General features: G+C 45.1%; 5 protein-coding genes and 1 long non-coding RNA gene across 13 annotated transcripts; 3 read left to right on the forward strand and 3 right to left on the reverse strand.

The window, feature by feature from the left end:
- Window positions 1-3,549, reverse strand: snrpb (small nuclear ribonucleoprotein polypeptides B and B1). Its single transcript, XM_015018343.1, has 7 exons — window positions 3,459-3,549; window positions 2,419-2,570; window positions 835-946; window positions 611-763; window positions 410-539; window positions 195-326; window positions 1-116 (listed from the first exon to the last, which is right to left on the reverse strand). Exons 1-7 carry the CDS (start codon window positions 3,459-3,461, stop codon window positions 76-78), a joined length of 723 nt encoding a protein of 240 aa, XP_014873829.1. The 5' UTR covers window positions 3,462-3,549; the 3' UTR covers window positions 1-75.
- A 601-nt stretch (window positions 3,550-4,150) lies between these two features.
- On the forward strand, window positions 4,151-8,416 carry LOC106937035 (E3 ubiquitin-protein ligase RNF182). Of its 4 annotated transcripts, XM_015018337.1 has the most exons (8): window positions 4,152-4,844; window positions 5,265-5,407; window positions 5,515-5,653; window positions 5,767-5,920; window positions 5,997-6,064; window positions 6,187-6,316; window positions 6,413-6,645; window positions 7,402-8,416. In XM_015018337.1, exons 3-8 carry the CDS (start codon window positions 5,543-5,545, stop codon window positions 7,576-7,578), a joined length of 873 nt encoding a protein of 290 aa, XP_014873823.1. In that variant the 5' UTR covers window positions 4,152-4,844; window positions 5,265-5,407; window positions 5,515-5,542; the 3' UTR covers window positions 7,579-8,416. The 4 variants fall into 4 exon arrangements, with proteins under 4 accessions (XP_014873824.1, XP_014873823.1, XP_014873822.1 ...); XM_015018338.1 differs by lacking the exon at window positions 5,265-5,407 and having other exon boundaries at window positions 4,151-4,844; window positions 6,422-6,645; XM_015018336.1 differs by lacking the exon at window positions 5,265-5,407.
- A 315-nt stretch (window positions 8,417-8,731) lies between these two features.
- On the forward strand, window positions 8,732-12,122 carry LOC106937038 (regulator of G-protein signaling 9-binding protein). 2 transcript variants are annotated; one of them, XM_015018342.1, is made up of 5 exons: window positions 8,732-8,991; window positions 10,090-10,324; window positions 10,430-10,633; window positions 11,319-11,461; window positions 11,534-12,122. In XM_015018342.1, the coding sequence occupies exons 2-5, from the start codon at window positions 10,120-10,122 to the stop codon at window positions 11,705-11,707; spliced, it is 726 nt and encodes a 241-aa protein (XP_014873828.1). In that variant the 5' UTR covers window positions 8,732-8,991; window positions 10,090-10,119; the 3' UTR covers window positions 11,708-12,122. The 2 variants fall into 2 exon arrangements, with proteins under 2 accessions (XP_014873828.1, XP_014873827.1); XM_015018341.1 differs by lacking the exon at window positions 8,732-8,991 and having other exon boundaries at window positions 9,931-10,324.
- Window positions 12,123-12,208: 86 nt separating this feature from the next.
- ube2c (ubiquitin-conjugating enzyme E2C) lies at window positions 12,209-16,267 on the reverse strand. 4 transcript variants are annotated; one of them, XM_015018348.1, is made up of 8 exons: window positions 16,078-16,257; window positions 15,687-15,816; window positions 14,757-14,784; window positions 14,076-14,162; window positions 13,804-14,008; window positions 13,676-13,735; window positions 13,191-13,195; window positions 12,440-12,457 (listed from the first exon to the last, which is right to left on the reverse strand). In XM_015018348.1, exons 2-8 carry the CDS (start codon window positions 15,791-15,793, stop codon window positions 12,455-12,457), a joined length of 495 nt encoding a protein of 164 aa, XP_014873834.1. In that variant the 5' UTR covers window positions 15,794-15,816; window positions 16,078-16,257; the 3' UTR covers window positions 12,440-12,454. The 4 variants fall into 4 exon arrangements, with proteins under 4 accessions (XP_014873833.1, XP_014873834.1, XP_014873832.1 ...); XM_015018347.1 differs by lacking the exons at window positions 12,440-12,457; window positions 13,191-13,195 and adding an exon at window positions 12,209-12,327 and having other exon boundaries at window positions 16,078-16,248; XM_015018346.1 differs by lacking the exons at window positions 12,440-12,457; window positions 13,191-13,195 and having other exon boundaries at window positions 13,453-13,735; window positions 15,687-15,813; window positions 16,079-16,267.
- Window positions 16,268-16,896: 629 nt separating this feature from the next.
- LOC106937046 (uncharacterized) lies at window positions 16,897-17,299 on the reverse strand. Its single transcript, XR_001422291.1, has 2 exons — window positions 17,209-17,299; window positions 16,897-17,104 (listed from the first exon to the last, which is right to left on the reverse strand). It is a non-coding gene; the product is annotated as an uncharacterized LOC106937046 (long non-coding RNA).
- A 106-nt stretch (window positions 17,300-17,405) lies between these two features.
- On the forward strand, window positions 17,406-18,984 carry polr2j (RNA polymerase II subunit J). The gene is made up of 3 exons (XM_015018353.1): window positions 17,406-17,637; window positions 18,635-18,743; window positions 18,830-18,984. Exons 1-3 carry the CDS (start codon window positions 17,495-17,497, stop codon window positions 18,929-18,931), a joined length of 354 nt encoding a protein of 117 aa, XP_014873839.1. The 5' UTR covers window positions 17,406-17,494; the 3' UTR covers window positions 18,932-18,984.
- Window positions 18,985-19,309: the final 325 nt, after the last annotated feature.

The following is a 19,309-nucleotide window of genomic DNA, read 5'->3' on the forward strand; positions in this document are numbered from 1 at the left end:
TTCAAACTGAGAAAACTTTATTAAAAAGTAACAAAAAACATCTATACAACAGGTGGCTGAGGGGGCGGAGCTTCTTCATGGCCTGGGCGGTGGCCTCATTCCTGGAGGGGGCGGTCCTAGAAGAGGTCACATGATCAGGTTAAGGTCAGTGATTGGCTAAAGCAAGGTGCGATGTGATTGGTTGGCCAGCTGACCTCTCATCCCAGGGGGCGGCGGCCTCATGCCAGGAGGCGGCATTCCCATTGGGGCGCCGCGGCCTGGTCCGGGCGGCATTCCCATCGGGGGGCCCATCGGGGGCCGCATGCCGGGGGGTGGGCCCATCATACCTGTGGGGGTGGAGCAAGAGAACAGCAGCCAATGAGGAGCCAGAGAGCGATCTGCAGCCATCAAACACTGGAGCTGGACTCACCTGGAGGGGGCGCGGCTCGGGCCATGGGGGGCGGGGCTCCCCGCCCTGGGGGGTACTGCGTCGGGGCGCCGGCGATGCTGGCGCCGGCTGCTGCTGCGGCAACTGTGCCTCTGCCCTGCGGCGTCATCACCTGGAACACACAGAGCACGTCAGTACCGGAACCCGCCCCTGGACCCGCCCCACCCACGTTGCCATGGTTACCTGCTGGGAAGGCCCGCCCACTCCTCGGACCGGCCCCGCCAGTCCGGCCGGCGCCTGAGGCATCGGCGCCCCGGCCGGGACGCCCCGACCCGCGGCGCGGCCCACTCCCGGCCCGCCTGCCACACCCGCCAGGGGCACCCGGGCAATCCCGGTCTGAGGGAGAGATCACAGGTCAGGGGTCAGAGATCACCATCGCATGGCGGCACTCAGCAGGACGCACTCACATCTTTGGGGGGCGGGCCTTCCACCGTCATGGAAACCAGGTTCTCCCCACGTAGCAGAACCAGACCCAGAACCCGCTTCTCCTCCCGCTCCGGCTGCTTCGAGTTCTTTGGCCTGCAAGAGAGAACAGGGTCAGAGGTCACCCACCTGGAGACGTTACCACGGAAACAACCGCCACCTCCCAGCCAGTCCGAGCTGAACCCTGATTCTATCAGAAGGCGTGTTTGGTACCATGAGGAGTAGACGCGATTATTCCAGATTCAACAAAAATTAACTTCAGTTTTGGGTTAAAGGTCACGGCACGGTGGCAGACTGAAGTCTGCTTCACGTTTGTAAAATTACATTTTGAATAATTCGGAGCAGATGAGCTAAACCTGGAAACTTCAGTTATAATAATTTTAGGCACAAACTGTTTGATATTCCAAACTCAAGAAATGTTCACATCCATTTTCACAACCACTTCACATCTTTGACTCATTTTAGAACATTTCCAGTTATTGCACATCCGTTTTTCTGCACCATATTGTAAATGTTTCGTCTTTTTCAATGTTTAATATTCTTGCACATTATGATGCAACTCGGCTGCACATCCAATACGTTTATTTCTAAAAACCTGCAGCATTTTCTGCTTTAGTCTGGTTCTGCTTGTTTATATTGTAATATTGTTAATATTTCTTTGTAAATTGTTTTTAACATTTTAAGAACTGAGTGATCTGTGAATCTGAGGCTGCAGTTGCACAATAAAATCCGTTTCTGTTCTGATCGATGAAAACTGATATGATTTCATAAAGTGTTGAATCTTACAGTTTAAATGAATGTGCCGTTTATCGTTTCCTCTCAGTTACGTCATTTAAACAGAATCTGACGACTGAGTAGAAAATTAGCTTCTGAATTGAATCTTTAGACTAAGGCGTCGCTTTGATTGTTGACTATCAAAATGTTTTATCTGCTGGAAACAAAAACTGTTTTATTGTGTTTATCACTAAAATGTTTTTATAGCTACGCAAAAACACATGAAGGAATCATATTATACTCAAAATGTAGGAAAATAAAAACTGAATAGCTGCACCCCAAATTATTGAAACTTCTGGAAGATTTGGATTTAAAGTCATTTGATCAGGAAGTTGGTAGGAAAAGAGACGGGGAGTTTCTGTAATTTGAACTGAAAATCTGAAAAGAGCAATGCTTTCATTAAACAAAGATCAGTAGAGATCATATAGTTTAATGCTGCAAAAGAAAAACAGTCAGAAATTATATTATTTCATAATTAAATTGGCTTGAATGTAATAAAAGGCTTAGTTTGAGGTTTATAAGATGTTGAAACTCTCCAAGTTAGATTGTTCTTCATTTATCTTGAGATGTTTCATTTTCAGCTCATAGAAACTTTAAACACGTTCAGTAATTCTAATAAATAACAGACTGTTTACTAGGTTAATGAAACACAGGTCAATAAAACAGCAACGTTTAATAATGACAGAGAAAGATTTATCTTTATCTTTGAACTCTAAGACTTTACATTCTGGGTTCAATCGAAGCTCAGCTACATGTGACCCAGTGATGGTCCGGTTCTGGGGCCTTGGACCTACTTGATCTTGCGGAACTCGTCGCAGTCGCACAGGATGAGGTTCATGTGTTTGTCGAAGGCCTTGAAGGTTCCAATGAAGATGCGGCCGTCCTGCAGGATGCACCGCATCCTGAAGTCGATGTGCTGCAGCATCTTGCTGCTCTTCCCCACCGTCTGCAACCAATCAGAGACAAGCAGCAGCATGACATCATCGCTACATCACACCAGGTTCTGACCCAGTTACCTGCATCAGGGTTTCTGGAGATGGGAAAAAACCAGCAGAACTCTGAACTAAGGTCTGTTTAAAGATCAGAACATCAGGAAAACAGCCATGTTTTAATCCACTAGAATTAATCCCCAGAAGAAGAAGGAAGCAGAACCTGAGCAGAACTTCCTTAGTTTACCTTAAGACTGTTATCAGACTCACTTTCTGAAGAAAGTAATTTATTCTGGTTCTGGTTCCATCCTGGATCCGGTTTCATTATGGAAATTTAAGTGTTAAATTAACAAAAACATTTCTGAACCATGGACCTAGGTTTGCCACTCGTCCCATAAAATACGAAACCTTTCCGTATTCTACAAATGTGTAATAATAAAGAAGTGGTTGTACTTTATACCTGAGGCTGCCCCAGTCATTGCTTCACTCACGGTGTTGGTGTTGCGATATTGTGCCCAACTTCTTTCTGGGTAACACACACTAACCGACACCACGCCTCCCCCCGGGTTTATTTGTAACCCTAATCGAAGCGCAGTCGGGTTCGGTTTGTTCTGCTTATTGGAGTAATTGCAGTAATTCTGTGAGACTGAACCGAAGTGGACCACATATAGCCACGCTATGACCCGGGTTGTTAATCATAACCAGGCCAATGGGTTCAGTTATTGATGTAATGGACCAGTTTCCCGTTCTACTGATCCGGTTCGGATCCATTTGGACCTCTCCTGCAACGTCCCGCCAACGTCTCCTCAAACAGCCGCCATATTCAAATCATCGCGTTAAAAAGTAAAAATTCTTATCATTCTGAGAAGCACCGGGTCTCAAAGACCCAGTTCGGGAACACTCACCATGTTTGCGGTTCTGATGGCTCCGATTTGACCCGGATTCACCGAACCTAATACCAAAAACTGACCCGCTGAGCCGCCGGGCCTTTATTACAAAAGACAGGAAGTGGTGTAACAACCCGGAGCTCCCGACTGGAAACACGGACAGATCAAAAGTTCCTACAGGGCAAAAAAAAAAAAAAAAAAAAAAATCCTTCCATTTCAGTTTCTCATGGGATTTCCATTAAATTTTCACAACAGAACGACATTAAAGGTGCAGCTGCATTTTAATAAATTAGAATACTGAAACAGTCATTCTTGTCTTTCATAATTGTGAAATGAAACGAAATATAGATTATTTCCACACACACTGATGTTTTTAAGCCAGCGTGTGTGGCAAAAAGAGTATTACATCAGGCTGAAACAAAATCCTTTCGGATATATAAAATAAGGGCTTAATGTGCTTATTGATGTCAAATACTAGGTTGAAAGTTATTTTTAAAAGTTATGATTTGTTTAATAAATCAGAATTTTTCTTTTAATGAGACCTGTTTGTTAAACTGTACCTGCATTTTTCTTGTCATTTACATAATCTTTTACCAATATTAACAACCCATGGAAGAAAGTTTATCAATTCTTTTTTTTCAGAATTTTAAATATATTTTTATGTTATGATTAAGGAAACCACACTGGGAAAAAGTTTTTGTTCCCCCATGGCCTCCGTTTCCTCTGTAAACTAGTTCTCCTATGCGCTTGGGTTCGGTTCGGTTCTGGTTCCCCTCGTGTCACAGCTAAACTAGAACCTGATCTTTGTGTGCCTGTGCGAACTGGACCGATCTGAACCAGGTTAGGTTCTGGATCCCACAGAACGGTTAATCGGCTCTTTCCGCCCTCCAGCTTCTAAGCGGTTGTCATGGTGACCGGGTTCCCGCCGCTGGTCGCGCGCCGCAGTGAGTCGGAGGGATGGTGAGTCACCGCGAGCTGCTCCGACGAACACGGAGCGGTACCAGTCGCGACCGACAACAGAACCAGAACCCCTAGACAGGCCGAACCGCTGGCACCGATACCCGGACCGGGACCCGCCGGCGGTCTGCTGTCCGGCTGACCGCGGCCGAGATCTGCAGTGACGTCACATATAGCGGTGTGTCGCGGGGACATTAATCAGGACACACTGTTGCTGAGCGCGAGGCCACGGCTGCAGCCGGCGGAACCGGTTCCGTCAGACCCAAAACCGCTGGATTCCCTTCAACCTTCAGGACCACAGGAACTGTTGATGCTGAAGGCCAACATGTTGCTGCAACCACCGGAAGCCTGCAGCAACCAGAACCATCGGAGCAACTGAGACCAGAACCAGCGGAGTCCAGAACCCCCTGAGACTTGAAGACCTTCAGCATCTCCACAGGCCAGCAGGTGAGCTGCTGCTGCATCACCTGAGAGGAGAACTGATCAGAGATCAGCTGGAGGCTGTAATTGAAGGTTCTGTCAGAACCGCTGGTTCTGATCCGTTTTCGATCAGAATCTCTTTGGTTAGGGTCTAATTTGGGCAGCCAGATCCATCCCATTTATCCCAGAAGTTCTGTTGCACACCTGCTGGACATAATGATCAATAATAATATTTTCAGCTCTTATTAATCTAACCTTGGTAACCAGATCAGAACCACAGGTTTTATAAGGTTATTAAACCTCTACTTCAGAACCTCTGGATCAAGATGACTTGATTCTGATTTAAACTAAAGTCTTGGATCGGATGGTTCTGGGTCATTCGGCTTTCAGAACTCATCACTGGATCAGCTCTGCTGAAACTCACTGTTGATATTCTCTTGGCCTCAGATGGTGGACTTGTGTTGGCTCTGGTTCGATCTGGTTCTGTTAGATGTCAGTTCTGGTTCTGATCCAGAACTCCAACGTGTGGCAGATTCCAGTTGAACGGTGAATCTTCCTCAACCTGCAGAGCACCCTGTGGTACCCCACAGGTAGATTACAGGCCTGTCTCTGAACTTGTCTTCCTGTTGAACTCACCTGGAGGGGGGGCGGCTCGGGCCATGTGACACCCGTCTCTGTCTCACATGTCTCTTCCTAGATGGACGTCTGGCCTCCTGGTTGGACGGATGAACATCCGCACTCTGACTGATCTGCTCTGCTGGCCTCAACCTCAAATAATGACCAGTAAGATGAACCAGCTGATGGAGGCGGAGCTTGGCCAGGAGATTGAAGGCAAGGTGAGATTTCCCATCATCCCTTGCTTCTCTTTGGGTCTTCTGGACCTTAAGGAACATCCTATAGCCGTCATGGTGCGTTCAGGTACCAACAGCCTGTTCTGTGTTGTGTTCAGGTTCAGACCTGGGCCCAGTCTCTGGTCTACACCGTGGAGGAACTGGAGTGTAAGATCTGCTACAACCGATACAACACTCGGAGCCGGAAACCCAAGCTGCTGGGCTGCCTGCACCGGGTCTGCGCCAAGTGTCTCAAGAAGATGGTGGACATGGGTGAGTTCACCTGCCAGGTGTGCTGCTGCTGACGCTCCATTAGACCTGCTGTGTGAGCTTTCATCCTGGCTTTCAGGAGACTCTTCGCCAACCGTCATCAGCTGCCCATTCTGCCGCCACGAGACCTACGTCCCTGATGAGGAGGTGAGACGGGTTCATGTCAGGTTTGAAGCAGGAAGTGGTGGACTGTCCATCACTCCGGTCCACGTTGGGACTCTGCCTCCATGTCTTCATTGGGACTCTGTCTCCATGTTCCGTGTCTCCAGGTGTGGCTGATGGAAGACGACCGGCACATCATGGCGGTTCTGTCCTGTCAGGACCGAGCCCAGCAGGAGGGATCAGCAGTTAAAGATGGCGGCGGTTCAGAGGTGGTGTTGACTCCCACTGCTCTGAAAGGTCAGTCTGTCTCTGTGTCTCAGTCTGTCTCAGTCTGTCTCTGTCTGTCTCTGTCTGTCTCTGTCTGTCTCTGTGTCTCTGGTCTGACTCTCCGCTCTGCAGCAGCCGCGGGGACGGACGCGTCCCTCCGGTCCTCGGACTGCCTGGTCATCACCATCATGGAGCTGCCGGACGACTCCCCGTCCTCGGACTCGGTCAGCATGATCAATGTGGTCGGTCTGTACCGGCCGCCCAGCCTGGACTCGCTGCCCTGCAGCTTTCCGTCGCAGAAGTGTTGTGCCTGGACGTCCCGCAGCTTTCCACGCTGCCTGCTGGGGGCGCTGTGCATGGTCAGTGACACACAAAGCTAGCACCATCACTAACAAATTAGTAGGTCCACTAAAACAATTAATCCAATTAATCAATTATTAAAATAATTGTCAATTAATTTAATAATTGATTAATCGTTTACAAACCCTATTTGAACAAAACATTCTGTACAAAAAATATAAACATTTTGCATTTCAGATAAAAAGAGAGAATTTCCAGTAATATAATAGAAATGGCATAATAATGCAAGAAATCATTCTCAAAGATCAATAAACTTAAAATTTCAATGAACATTTTAGAACTACAGAAACAACAAATAAAATGAATTATGAAGTCTCTGGACTCAAAATTACCCTTCAAAAAAAACCTTCAGACTGAAGACTTTGGTAGGAAGACAAAAACAATAAATCATGCAAAATTATTGAGCTTGTTTTAGTTTATCATGCTTATTGGTCTATTGATTATTGTGAGACTAGATGTGAAAACAAAGCATAGATTTAAGTTGTTTAATCTTTATTGGTATTAATTTTATCGGTTTAACTGCGTCGTTTTATTGAGTTTTTAACTCATTACTGATGTTCAGCTGTGGCTGCACTTAAAGCGTTTTATAAATAAAGCTGACGATTATGATGAAAGTACGCAGAAAATTTTGACGCGTAAACGTAGAATACTTCACACGCTGTTTCTGCGTGAAAAGTAACGCAAAATGTTTGCATGATGCCCCACAACCCCTGGCCCCAGGTGAACGTACTCAGGTGTGTGACCTCTGACCCCAGGTGTACTTCAGCTCGCTGCCTCTGGGGATCTACCTGCTGATGATGGGCCAGCTGCTGCTGGGCGTGGTTCTGGTCAGCCTGGTGCCGTCCACGCTGCTGCTGCTCGTTCTCTATGGATTCTGCCAGTGCATCTGTCATGAGGTGAGGGAGGCGATCGCTGCACGCAGGCTGCCATGACGACAACGAAGGCTGCTGCCATGGCAACAAGGACACCAGAGCGGCGAACACAAGACCTGAACTCTCAGCTGATTCCTGATTGGCGGAGGCGGTAAAGGCCCCTCCTCTTTTGAGCACCAGCATCACTTTCTTGGCCAAAACAGAAACGGACCAGAAGTTTCATCCTCACAGCCAGAGAGGGACAGGCTAGAAACTCCTGTTAGCATGTTGCTAATGACATGCTGTGTAACAATCTGTATGTAAATATGTAATTCTGTTTGTCAGTGAACCTTCTGACAGCCTATCAGCCAGTAACAAAATAACCAGTTTAACAAAATAACCCAAAACATTGGAAACACGCTAGCCTCGCCTAGCACATAGACTGGTGAAAATGGATGTTAGGCTAATGTAGCGCAAACACAAGAAATGTTGGTAAATGCTATGGGTTAGGACTGAGTTAGCATAAGGACAGTAATAACAGGAAAGCATTAGCATAGCTTAGCACAAGAATGGTAAACAGAGAGAATGTGTTTGTTGAATTTAGCAAAAAGACTGAAAAGACAGAGAAAGGGTTAACCTAGCTTAGCATAAATACTGGAAATTAAGGTAAAGTATTACCATAGCTTAGCATAAAAAGTAGGAATTAAGTGTTTTTCCATCTTTGCAAAATGATTGTAAGTGAAAGTTATGCTAGCTCAGTACTGAAACTGGAAGCAAAGTGTTAGCTTAGCTTAGCAAAATGACTGGAAGGGAAAGTGTTAGCCTAGCTTAGCATGAAAAGTGGAAACATTAGCCATGGACAAAGATAAGAAATAAAGTTGGGTAATTTCTGTTTTCTCCTAACATGATGCTAAATTCAGTTCTGTTGTCTCTGACTCCGCTACCGTTTCCAGTATTTGTGCTAAGCTAACTGTATGGAAGGCTGAAGCTCTGCAGATAATCGGTTTAATTTCCTGTCAAAGTGCCAACGTTTGACTTGATCACTTATCAATTGTGTGTTAATCATGTGGCGATTTGGACCTCCTGTCACTTCCTGTCCGGTCGCATGCGGACTGCCGACTTTTGTAGAAACTAATAAATGTAATGGAGACAAAACCAGTTTGATTTGTTTCAGGTTTTGCAGCTTAGCTGTTCTAGCAGGATGATTTTCAGGAGGATTTGATGAGCTGGGACAGAAACATGACTCACTGGGTGATGTAACCAGTTCACACTCCGTCTCCTCAATGGAAAAACCGTACCTGTTCTCTGTTCCACCTGGACAGGTGAGGCTTAGAGGGGCGGGCCTCTGGGAGTCCAGAGCGATCCGCACTCAGCTGTTCTACCTGTTAATTAAAAACACAAACGCTCCCTGTGGAGCAGCAGAACCTGAGTGATTTCAGAAACCTGCGTCCACCGCAGAGGAAGGTGGGAGCAGCAGCAGGTGAGACGCTTCAGGTAAATCTCTCAACATGTCCTTTAATAATAATGTTCTTAATTATTTAATAGAAGAACAATTCATCAGGTAGCAGCATGGTGGAGGTTCACTCTAATGAAGTAAATTAAACAACTTTTTATATTGATCCATCAGTGACAACCAAATATTTCAGTAACATTTTTAATTATGTGTCTTTCACTGAACTTTGCTATTTTTCTAACTTATAATGTCAGTTATATTTATTAATTTAGCTTGTTAACCCTCCTGTTTCTGAGGTACTCCCTCTGAGTGTCCACTCAACTTACCAAGACGGTTAAGTTGCAGTTATGCGACTGATAAAGCATATCTGACAGGTCTGACTGGCTTCCAGTCCACTCAGTAGTTATGAGTATAAATTTGTTGCACCAAAATGTCAAGTAAATTTTTAGTTTTAATTTTTAGAGCTTATATTCCTTTTGATTTATTCTGTTTAAACCTGTAAATGAAAGTTTTTTTTATATATATTTATCATAATTAAACTAATATATACAGTAGTTATTAATGCAAATATGTTAGAGCAAAGTAAAGTACGGCTCAGCAGATAACAGAAAACCGAGCCGTTCTCAGACAGAATCTTCTTGTATCATCAACTCAGTTGATGTTCAGCTATGAAAACTCCTGGATGAGTTTTTGTATCTGTGGAGTTTGACGTCGTTCCGCAGTTTGTTTTAAAGCTCAGAGTCTCCAAAGCTCCTCTTGGTAAGTCGGATGGCAGTCCTGTTGTTCTGCTGTCTGGATTCAAGCGGCTCGTTCTTTAGCGAACCGTAAGAAGGGAAACGTGAAGACAGACAGAAGGACCGGTTCTGGACCGCCTGGCGGTCAAATGTCCGCTGATCACCAGTGGCGCGCCCAGGGGACAGGGGGCCTCGGCCCCATTGCAGTCATGTTGCCCCCCAGAGAATTATTTTAGCTGTCCCCCCCCCAAACATTTTGACTGACCTGGTCTGCTCACCATTTTGAAAACTTTCTGAATGCGCCAGTGGTGATCACCATCAATCAGAACCAGAACCCGAATGTTTTCTATCTAAACCAGACTGAACCCAAACCAGTTACCCGCTGACCTTCTGATGACGTCACAGGCCGACACTGAGCTCTGATTGGCTGTCATCATGAGTCGGTGGCGTCGTTCGGTGGACGAGCTGACAGCGGGACGGCGGCGGCAGCAGGCAGAGTGTGAGCGGGCTCAGAACGCTCTGAGTCGGGTCACTTCCTGCTTCCAGCAGCTGGCGGCGTCGCTGGGAAGTTCAGCCGACAGCAGCTTCCTACGGGAAGAGATGGACGAGACGAGAGCGCTGGCTCACCGGATCTGCTCAGGTAACACCTGTCCCTCTGCTGGACTCACCTGTCCCTCTGCTGGATTCACCTGTCCCTCTGCTGGACTCACCTGTCCCTCTGCTGGACTCACCTGTCCCTCTGCAGGTCTGTCTCGCCGCCTGCTGCGCCTGCTGTCAGCCTGTGACTCCGCCCCCATTGCCGTGGATGACAGACATGCTTCAGAACGACTCTGGGTGCTCTTCCTGTCTGCAGTGGAGAACTTCCTGTCTGACCTCCGAAGGGCCAAAGATCTGATTGGTCAGTTCCCTCTGACCCAGCGCTCCAGCAGACGCTCACTGGTGAACACAGGTGAGTTGTTGGCTCCGCCCTCAGGCGTCTGATTGGCTGGGCGATTAACTGATTTTAGAAATGAATTTAATTTGGTTTATGAAGATTTAATTTGTGGAAAAAATTTTAAGCTAATGCTCTCTTCGCGTTTCTGTAGGTCAGAGTGATGTCATCGTCCAGGCGGCCATCTTGTCTGATAAATGTTTGATTGGACTTTGAATTCAGGTCAACTTTAAGACGGAGTATTAGGACTAGTTTATGGTTATCTTTTCTTTTAAACTCGAGAATAAAGTTGTAAAAATTAAACACTAAAAAATCAAAAGGAGAAATGTTGAGCATCTTGTGAAGTTATACTTTTTAAAAGTTTTACAGATAAGGAAAAGCTTCATGTTTTAACACATTAGTACTAATTAGTGACTTTTTTTTTCTTAATTTTAAAACGTTCTTCCGGTAAAATTGCATTTTTATTCTGCTAATATTATGGCTTTAATAATCCTTCTTAAAACTCACAGAAACGATGATTGAATAAAATCCACTTTTTAAAAACATTTTCTGTAATTTCTTTTTTACAAAAGAAGAGGGAAAAAAATATTAAAATCGGATCAAGTATGAAAAACATCTGCGATTTTGTTCCTGAAGTGACCTGCAGGGTTCTGCCTCTAGAGGGCAGACTGGAGCATCCTCTTCTTCTGCCGTTTCCTCTCAGGATGTACCGATGGCCCAGTGGGTCTGGCGGCCTGGGTGGCGCTGGTCCAAATCCCCTGGCTGGTTCTGGAGGAAGAGCCCAGTCCAGATCTGACCAATCACATAGCACGCCTGGAGGCCCAGCTGGGTGAGCTGCAGCAGAGGGTGAGTCCACCTCCAGAACCTCAGCAGAACCGGGCTCAGCAGAACCAGGCTCAGCTCTCTCTGGTTCTGCAGGTCCCGGTGGCGTTCTGGTCAGTGGAGTCGACCCAGCCGGCGTGGGCCGAGGTTCTGAGCGACGCTGAGGATCCAGAGGAAAGCCTGGAGGACTTGATGGAGGTGGCGTCCAGTGGCGGTGGCAGCACCAGGCTGCCTGCCTGCTGCCAGGGAACCTGCTGCTGGGTCGGATAGGCCCGGATCGGTTCTGCTGGTTCAGCAGGGTTCCTAGAGCTCCAACAGAAATCTTCTATAGAAATATTGACCCAGAACATAGCACAGGATTAGAATCATGTGAAAATTATTGCACAGAAAGTTGAGTGGAAGGAAGAAGTGTCCATCCATTCAATCTGAAGGAGCAGACGACCAAGATCTGGGTCAACAGGTGATCTGCTGGTTCTGTCGGGTCCAGAGTTAACGCGTCTACCAGAACCTTTAGAGTCTTCATGAAGGCTCTGCAGCACAAAATCTGTTTTATTGATCTGAATATTTCAGTTTGGGCTTCCATCCACAACCAGAAAAATCTGAAATATTTCACTTTGTGATGATTTATGATGAGTTTAACTTTCTAGAACAAGGAACAAATAAAACCCCAGGAGGGAGAAAACGGCTACATGTGACTCCGGATTCTGGTTCTGCAGCGGGCGGCTCACATGGTTCTGGTTCTGGTCCCCATGTAGACACAGAGTCTGGTTTGATTAAGAACCTTATTCTTTATTAACACAGAGAGGCGAACAAACATAAAAATATGATACAATCAGACACAGAGAAGCTGCTTCACTGCTGGAACGTGGCGTGGAGGTGAGCCCGGAAGGCTGCAAGAGAAACAACAACTCCCATCATGCACTGCGTCAAGACTGACAGCTCCCATCATGCACTGCAGAATAACCGCTGCTCAGAGAATAAAGGCCCTGCTCCCTCTGTGAAGAGGTCACATCAGGGTCAAAACGTCTCATCCTGGCTCTGTTTAGCCATTCTGCTGCCAAAAACTACAACAAAACAGATTATTTGAAATGTTCAGTAAAGATATTTCTGCTGGAGGAATGTGTTTTTTGTGACTTGTTGAATACAGAAAACTCGATATAATCCCTCATGTTTAGAGAAACAAAAATAATTTCAATACTTTACTTTTGAAAACTGATTTTATTCTATTTTTTGCGACAGACAGCTCGCTCTGTGAACTTCGCCATATTTCCAAAACGGCAAAAAATACACATTAAAATGTTCTAATAATCAATTTATCTCTATTTGACTAATGGAGACATGATTTTTTTAACCATCTGTTTTATGCAGCTAAAAGTTAGTTTGGTATGAAGTGGAGCTAACAAAGATCAAGTTAAGGACAATATGGCATATATAAAAATAAAAACGTCTGATGCTACATGTGAAAAATAAAGACTAGTGGAACTAAAATGTCATTTTTAAAAGAAACTATGAATGTTGTGACTTTATGAACCAAAAATGTTACAATAATTCATCAGTTTCCTCCTCTAGTCTAAGAAAACATTTGTTTAAAAATCATGTTAATGAGAACCAAGCAGCTTTCTATTCCACTCCCACAAATAAACTTAAGATATTACTTTCATAAATGTGTGTAAAGTTTGTCAGTTGAAATTTGTCTCATTTGTGACATTTTGTTTTACTTTCCTCAGTTTGTGACTATTCTTTTTGCTTCTTTTTCTGCTCAGTTTATATCAAACCTTTTTATCACTAATGTGCCTCGTCATAATATTTCTTTGAATTTTCTAAAAGACAGAAAAACAACAAACACCGCCATAAATCCTCCTTTCAACTCAAAATGTCACATGCCGCTATGAATTGTGGGTAATACACTTCGCCGAAGTAAAAATGCGGACTTCGCTTAAGGACGGAAATAGAACCCAAAATGGGCGAAGGTGGATGTGGAGAATGTGGGACATACTGCGACCTTTAACCTTCAACATGAGAGAGAGGGGAGGATTTGGACCAGGCCAAAATCTGAAATGTGTGGCAGAGAACTGAAGGCAGACTGACAAATCACAGCTCTGATCAGAGATCCTGCGCACTGATTGGCTACAGAGGAACAGCTGATCTAATCAGAGTGATGAATAGAAATGGGTCAGAACACAACTGGGCCGCCCAGCTTTAAACTACTGCCGGAGGTTCTGGTTCTGGTAAGCTTACCATCCTGGTTCTCCCACAGTTCTGCGGCGGCCGTGTTCAGAGGACTGTCATTGTTGGGTTCTGGGGAGAGACGGCAAGTTAGTGACCCGGTGGAGGGCAATTGGAACTGGTTCTGGCAGTTCTGGTACCTCCCAGCAGGCTCTGGACGGACAGCAGGATGGAGCGGACGTCGTACAGAGCCGACCACTTGTCCTTCAGGATGTCCAGGCAGATGGCGCCCTGATCGTCCACGTTGGGATGGAAACACGGCGTCACGAACCGGACCCGGGGAGCCTGGTACGGGTAGCCGGCCGGGAAGTCCAGGGACAGCCGGTACCGCAGCCCCTCGTACACCTGGAGGCAGAACTAGGTCAGAACCGGGTCAGGGGAACCATAAACACAGAGACGGGTGAGTACGCACTGTCCCCTGAGCTCCATCGATGGTTCCGATCCATTTGAAGAGATTATCAGATTCTGGAAACGCTGAGATGCCCTTATCACCCGACATCTGCAGCATGAGGTCACACGACCCGGGTCAGAGGTCACACCACAGGCAATGCATTAAGTAATCATGTGACCAAAGATGAGTCTGAGCATGCTCAGAGTGAAGCGGTGTCAGGTGACCAGCACCAGTTCATCCCCAGTGGTCAGGGTCTATTCTGCTGGGCCCAATCGGGCCGGTTCTGCTGGGCATTCAGTGTTTTAATCAACCATGGAGGAATGAACTGGTTCTGGATCATCTGGTGACGACCCGACAGCAGGAAGAACTCCGTCCCTCCCTGTTCCTACGTCTGATTGGATGGTTCTGGTACCGGAACCAGCTGAACTCTTGGTTCTGCTGGTTTCCCCCACCAGAACCAAGAGTTCTGATGACATCATCCAGTGGTCCAGATAGTGTTCAGAAAGCTCTTAATGTTGGTGTCTGAAGTTCAGAACCAGCAGGACCGCATCTGGACCCGGTTCTGACCAGAGTCATCCATCGGTCCACACTCTGGGTTTGCTACATTTCTCCTGGTCACCGAACCAATCTATGACCCCGTTACCATGGTAACAGGCCATCAATTACTATGGCAACAGAATAAAAGTCAGGAAATGGACTCACCATGAGGGTCATCAGCTCCTGCTGCAGCCTGAGGACAGAGAGAGAAATTCAAAAGTGCTTTATTCCTCTAAGAGTTATTGGTGCAGGAAAGCTCTCCTGTAGCAGTCTGTGCTGCACTAAATCTGAAGACTCTGACTGAAGACAACATGAAGAGGATGGTCAGGATTGGCCATAACTCTCTTGATCATATGAAGAATCCTTCTTTGCATCATCATCTCCAGAGGCTCCACGGCCTCTGGAGCAGAACCAGAACCAGACTCAGGCTGTTGAGCCTCTTTAGGCCTCTGGTTCTGATGCTGCTCTCACCAACAGACTGACAGCAGATCCAAACCCTGAAGGATGTTCTCTTCCTCCGTCTCTGTTCCTTCCTCTCTGGTGTCCAGATGAACATCCATGTTTTTATATTCCTCACCACCTCCACTTCTTCCCCCATGATGTAAATAGGGTTTGACCTTTGATCCTGGTCATCTACTTTGTTTTGCTCACATTTAAGATGATTTGATTGTTCCCTCCGTGACCAGAAGCGGTCTACCAGCGGTCTGTACTCAGCCTCTTGTCCGTCTCTGATGAACTAATATATAATCTGAGTGTTTCTGTAGAGGCTGAAGTGCAGAGAAAGAAAGGAACGGAGAGAGACCGGCGCCCTGTGGAGCTCCTGTGTTTGGACACTCAGTCCTTCAGTCTTACACAGTGATTGTGAACCTGAACTTTAACTGGACCCCAACCCAGACTGGCGGTTCTGAAGCCACCAATAAGTCGCTTCAGCAGGTTCAGTCCACGCAGCAGGTTCTGGACCCGGAACTCAGAGCTATTGGGTCTGCTGCGAGTCATGTTCCTCCGTTACCATGGTAACAAAATGACGTTTTGTTGCTTCTGACTTAGTCGCTCTGCTTATTGGACCGGTTCTGGAGGTTCCGATTCGAGACTCACCGCTTGGTCACCGAGCCTCTGGCGGCGCTGCTGCCGCTCTCACTGCCCTTCAGGGCGGCCGCGGATGACGCTGCAGCCGCTGCGGGGTCCATGTTCTGGGAAGCCATGGGTTCTCTTAGTTCGGTTCGTGCTGGGGACAGAGAGAGGGAATGAACCGGGCCGAACTCTGAAACCCGGTCAAAGCTGCTGGACAGAGCCGGGAGCTGCCCGGCCCCTGGTACCTGCGGGCTCCGGGTCAGAACCCTGACCAATCCGTTAGCTACATGCTAACGGCCGTTAGCCTGTTTGTCTCCCCAGACCCGGAGTAAACAAACAAATAAACATCCAAACAGCACGTGACCCCAGCAGGTAAACGCGTCAGCTGGTTGACCGGTCCACATCAGAGACTCACCTGGTATCGGTTCGGTATCAGCTCACTTTCAGTCCAGAAGCAGCTGCTGCCGGTTCGGAGTATAAACTGAACTTTCTCCCGCCCCTCAGTTTAAACAGACTTTCCTTCGGCAACAGCCAATCAGCGTCCGACTTTCAAACCCAAATAATCCAAAACGCACCAATGAGACGGCTGGTTATTCAAGAAGTTGGTTTGGAAATTAAACCGGAAACTCCGTAAGTTACGATTTTAGTTTGACGTCACATACAAGGAGTTAAAAAAAAATCTTCAAAATTTAATAGAAACTCCGAAAGAAAACAAACATTCTAATTATTTTTTGTTTTCCAGTGTCAATAAGTCAATTTTCATAAATTAATTGGAAAAAAACAAAATATGATCTGAAATGTCATAATATTAAATTACTATAAATAAATCTGCTTCTAGAGCTGCTGAGGTTTATTCACACTCTTATCATTAAAGAACAAAAATATACAAAACAAACTTAAATGTAGTGATTTATTATAGTCTGTTAAGCGTTGAAAAGAGAAGTTATCACCAATACATATGAGATTACAAAAGAAACAATGTGGACTCAGGTAGATTTTGATAAAGTTATCTAAATCTGAAGGAAAATGTTTGTTAAGAAATCATGGAAAATGAGGTGGATAATGAGATAAAAGCAAGACATTTATGTGAAATACAAAATACAGTTGATGTTACAAGAATTGGTGGAGTAAAAAGGAGGGAGGACATAATTATAAGCAGAATAAGAAGTGAATGTCACTCTTTTTAAGATGGGGAAACATCGTCATTGCTGCAAAAATGACAGAACATGTTTTCATTAGTTACAGAAAAATATTTGGGCCTAATATTGACCATTGGAAGGTTGAAATTGGGAACTTGAGTTTGTAAATGTGGTTGCTCAGTTGAATAATGGCTTAGGTTATTGAGCAATACTGACCCTTTAAGAGAATCTGAGGAAAGAAAATGTATTTTTTGTTTTCAAGAAGAGACAGTATACACGTTTTGTTGTTCTGTTCCAAATATTCTGTTGAGAGAAGGGAATTATGTAGATTACAATACAATAAACTATAGTTAAATAAACAAGATATTTTGGACACAATTTATACTTCTGAATAATTTGTTCTTTACCTTAAATACCTTAAGAAGACGAAATTGAAAGGATATAGAGAATGTATATATTTTTGTGGGAGGGATAATGCACATGTAGCATCTCTGTCCAGTAGATGGCGGTAATGCACATCAAAGAAGAAGAAGAAGAAGAAGAAGAAGAAGAAGAAGAAGAACGGAAGTAAAATCCAGTAGATGGCACTAGTGCAACAAGCTGTTGGTAAACACTAAAGAAGAGGAAGAAAAGCAGTCGAGCGGAAGTGTTTCTGAGCGGTATTTCTGATCCAAGTTCGGTTCGGACGGAAAGATGAACGCTCCTCCAGCTTTCGAGTCATTTCTGCTGTTCGAGGGAGAAAAGAAGATCAGCATCAGCAAAGACACGAAGGTTCCCAACGCTTGTTTGTTCACACTGAACAAGGAGGACCACACGCTGGGCAACATCATCCGAGCGTGAGACCATCTCACACACCACACCGACCGACCCGGTCCAAACAGAACCACACAGCAGACAAACCCGGTCCAAATAGAACAGAACAGAACTTTCCTGATCCTGAACTGCCTGGGATGAACCGGTTCCTGAACACGTTCAGCAGTGACCCTGAACAAAGAACAATGTAGATTTAAACGTGAACATGATCAAAGCTGAAAAAGTTTATTCCAGATATCATGTTCAGATTAATCTGGTTCAATTTAGTAATTAATGGCAGACATCTTGAATTAAAACTGACATTTTGTGCTAGGAAGAATGTAATTAACTAAATCTAAATACATCTAAAATAGATATTTCATATAGTCTAAATATAATTAGAAATATCTTAATTCACTAATATTTCTAGTCATAAATCAGTTTCAGATATCTGGAATGAGAGGTGAAATCAATTTGATGTTAAAATCGTGTAAAGCCTTACAGCTTTAAGCATGATGCTCCAGGTTATTGGGATTACTGCTGATAACAGGAATAAAAAAAAATCCTTCATTTATCCAAACAGGAAACTAAATATTATAACTCAGATTGTCTTTGTAAAACAAATAGTAATGCTGTGATGGATCTCCAGTAGCAGTCAGTCTTGCATTGTCTCTAAAGATGCCTCTGACTGAAAACTATTGCTGTGTAACAATGTCAAAATTCTAGCAGCTCCATATGACATCAGCTGCTAATCCACCTCCTTTGCTTTTGCTGCTCCTCAGTTTTCATTCATTTTTGTTACCTGAATGCAAACATAATAAATTTAATTTGTACCGCACTTTTCATTAGCAAAAATCTCAAAGTGCTACACAGTACAACTAAAATCATAGATAAAATCAGCATCATAAAAATCATGTGGGGGCAGAATAGGTTTACTTAAATAGAAAAGTCTTTAAGCGTCTTTTAAAGTCATACCAGAGGTCCAGCAGGTAGGCTGTCCCTGTGACCAGGTGTGTGTGTGTGTGTGTGTGTGTGTTCCAGTCAGCTGCTGAAAGACCCTCAGGTTCTGTTCGCCGGTTATAAAGTCCCTCACCCCTTGGAGCATAAGATCGTCATCCGGGTCCAGACCACACCCGACTACAGTCCCCAGGTAACTTGCATGCGCACGCCAGCTAAGATGCATCCCTGCTGACAGGAAGTGGTGTCTAACAGGAAGTGATGTTGTGTCCTCCCCAGGAAGCGTTCACCAATGCCATCACAGACTTGATCAGTGAGCTGTCGCTGCTGGAGGAACGCTTCCGGGTCGCCATTAAAGACAAACAGGAAGGAATCGAGTGACCCCGCCCACTCTGGTGTTTTTTTCTAATAAAGATGTGACGTCATGTCCTGTAGAGCGTTTGGTTGAGTTTCATGTCTGCTAGAACCAAAGGTCAGCTGATCACAGAAATGATGTCACAGCTGAGAGGCGGCAGAAACATTGTCTACAAAACAGATTGGGTTTTTTTTGTTAACACTTTATTTGAAGGGGGTTGAATAAGACTGTCATGACACTGTCATAAACATGACATAACACCTGTCATGAACATGAATAAGCCTTCATGAATATTTATGACTGTTGTCATAAAGCGTCATTCAGTAAATTATGACACTTTTAATACAAAGTTGACATTATTCAAAATGTCTTTATGACAACTTGACATTAACCAGGAAATCATT

This window comes from Poecilia latipinna, unplaced genomic scaffold (assembly GCF_001443285.1).
Source record: "Poecilia latipinna isolate Pla-1442-1.1 unplaced genomic scaffold, P_latipinna-1.0 Scaffold2266, whole genome shotgun sequence".
In the NCBI taxonomy this organism is placed as follows: domain Eukaryota; kingdom Metazoa; phylum Chordata; class Actinopteri; order Cyprinodontiformes; family Poeciliidae; genus Poecilia; species Poecilia latipinna.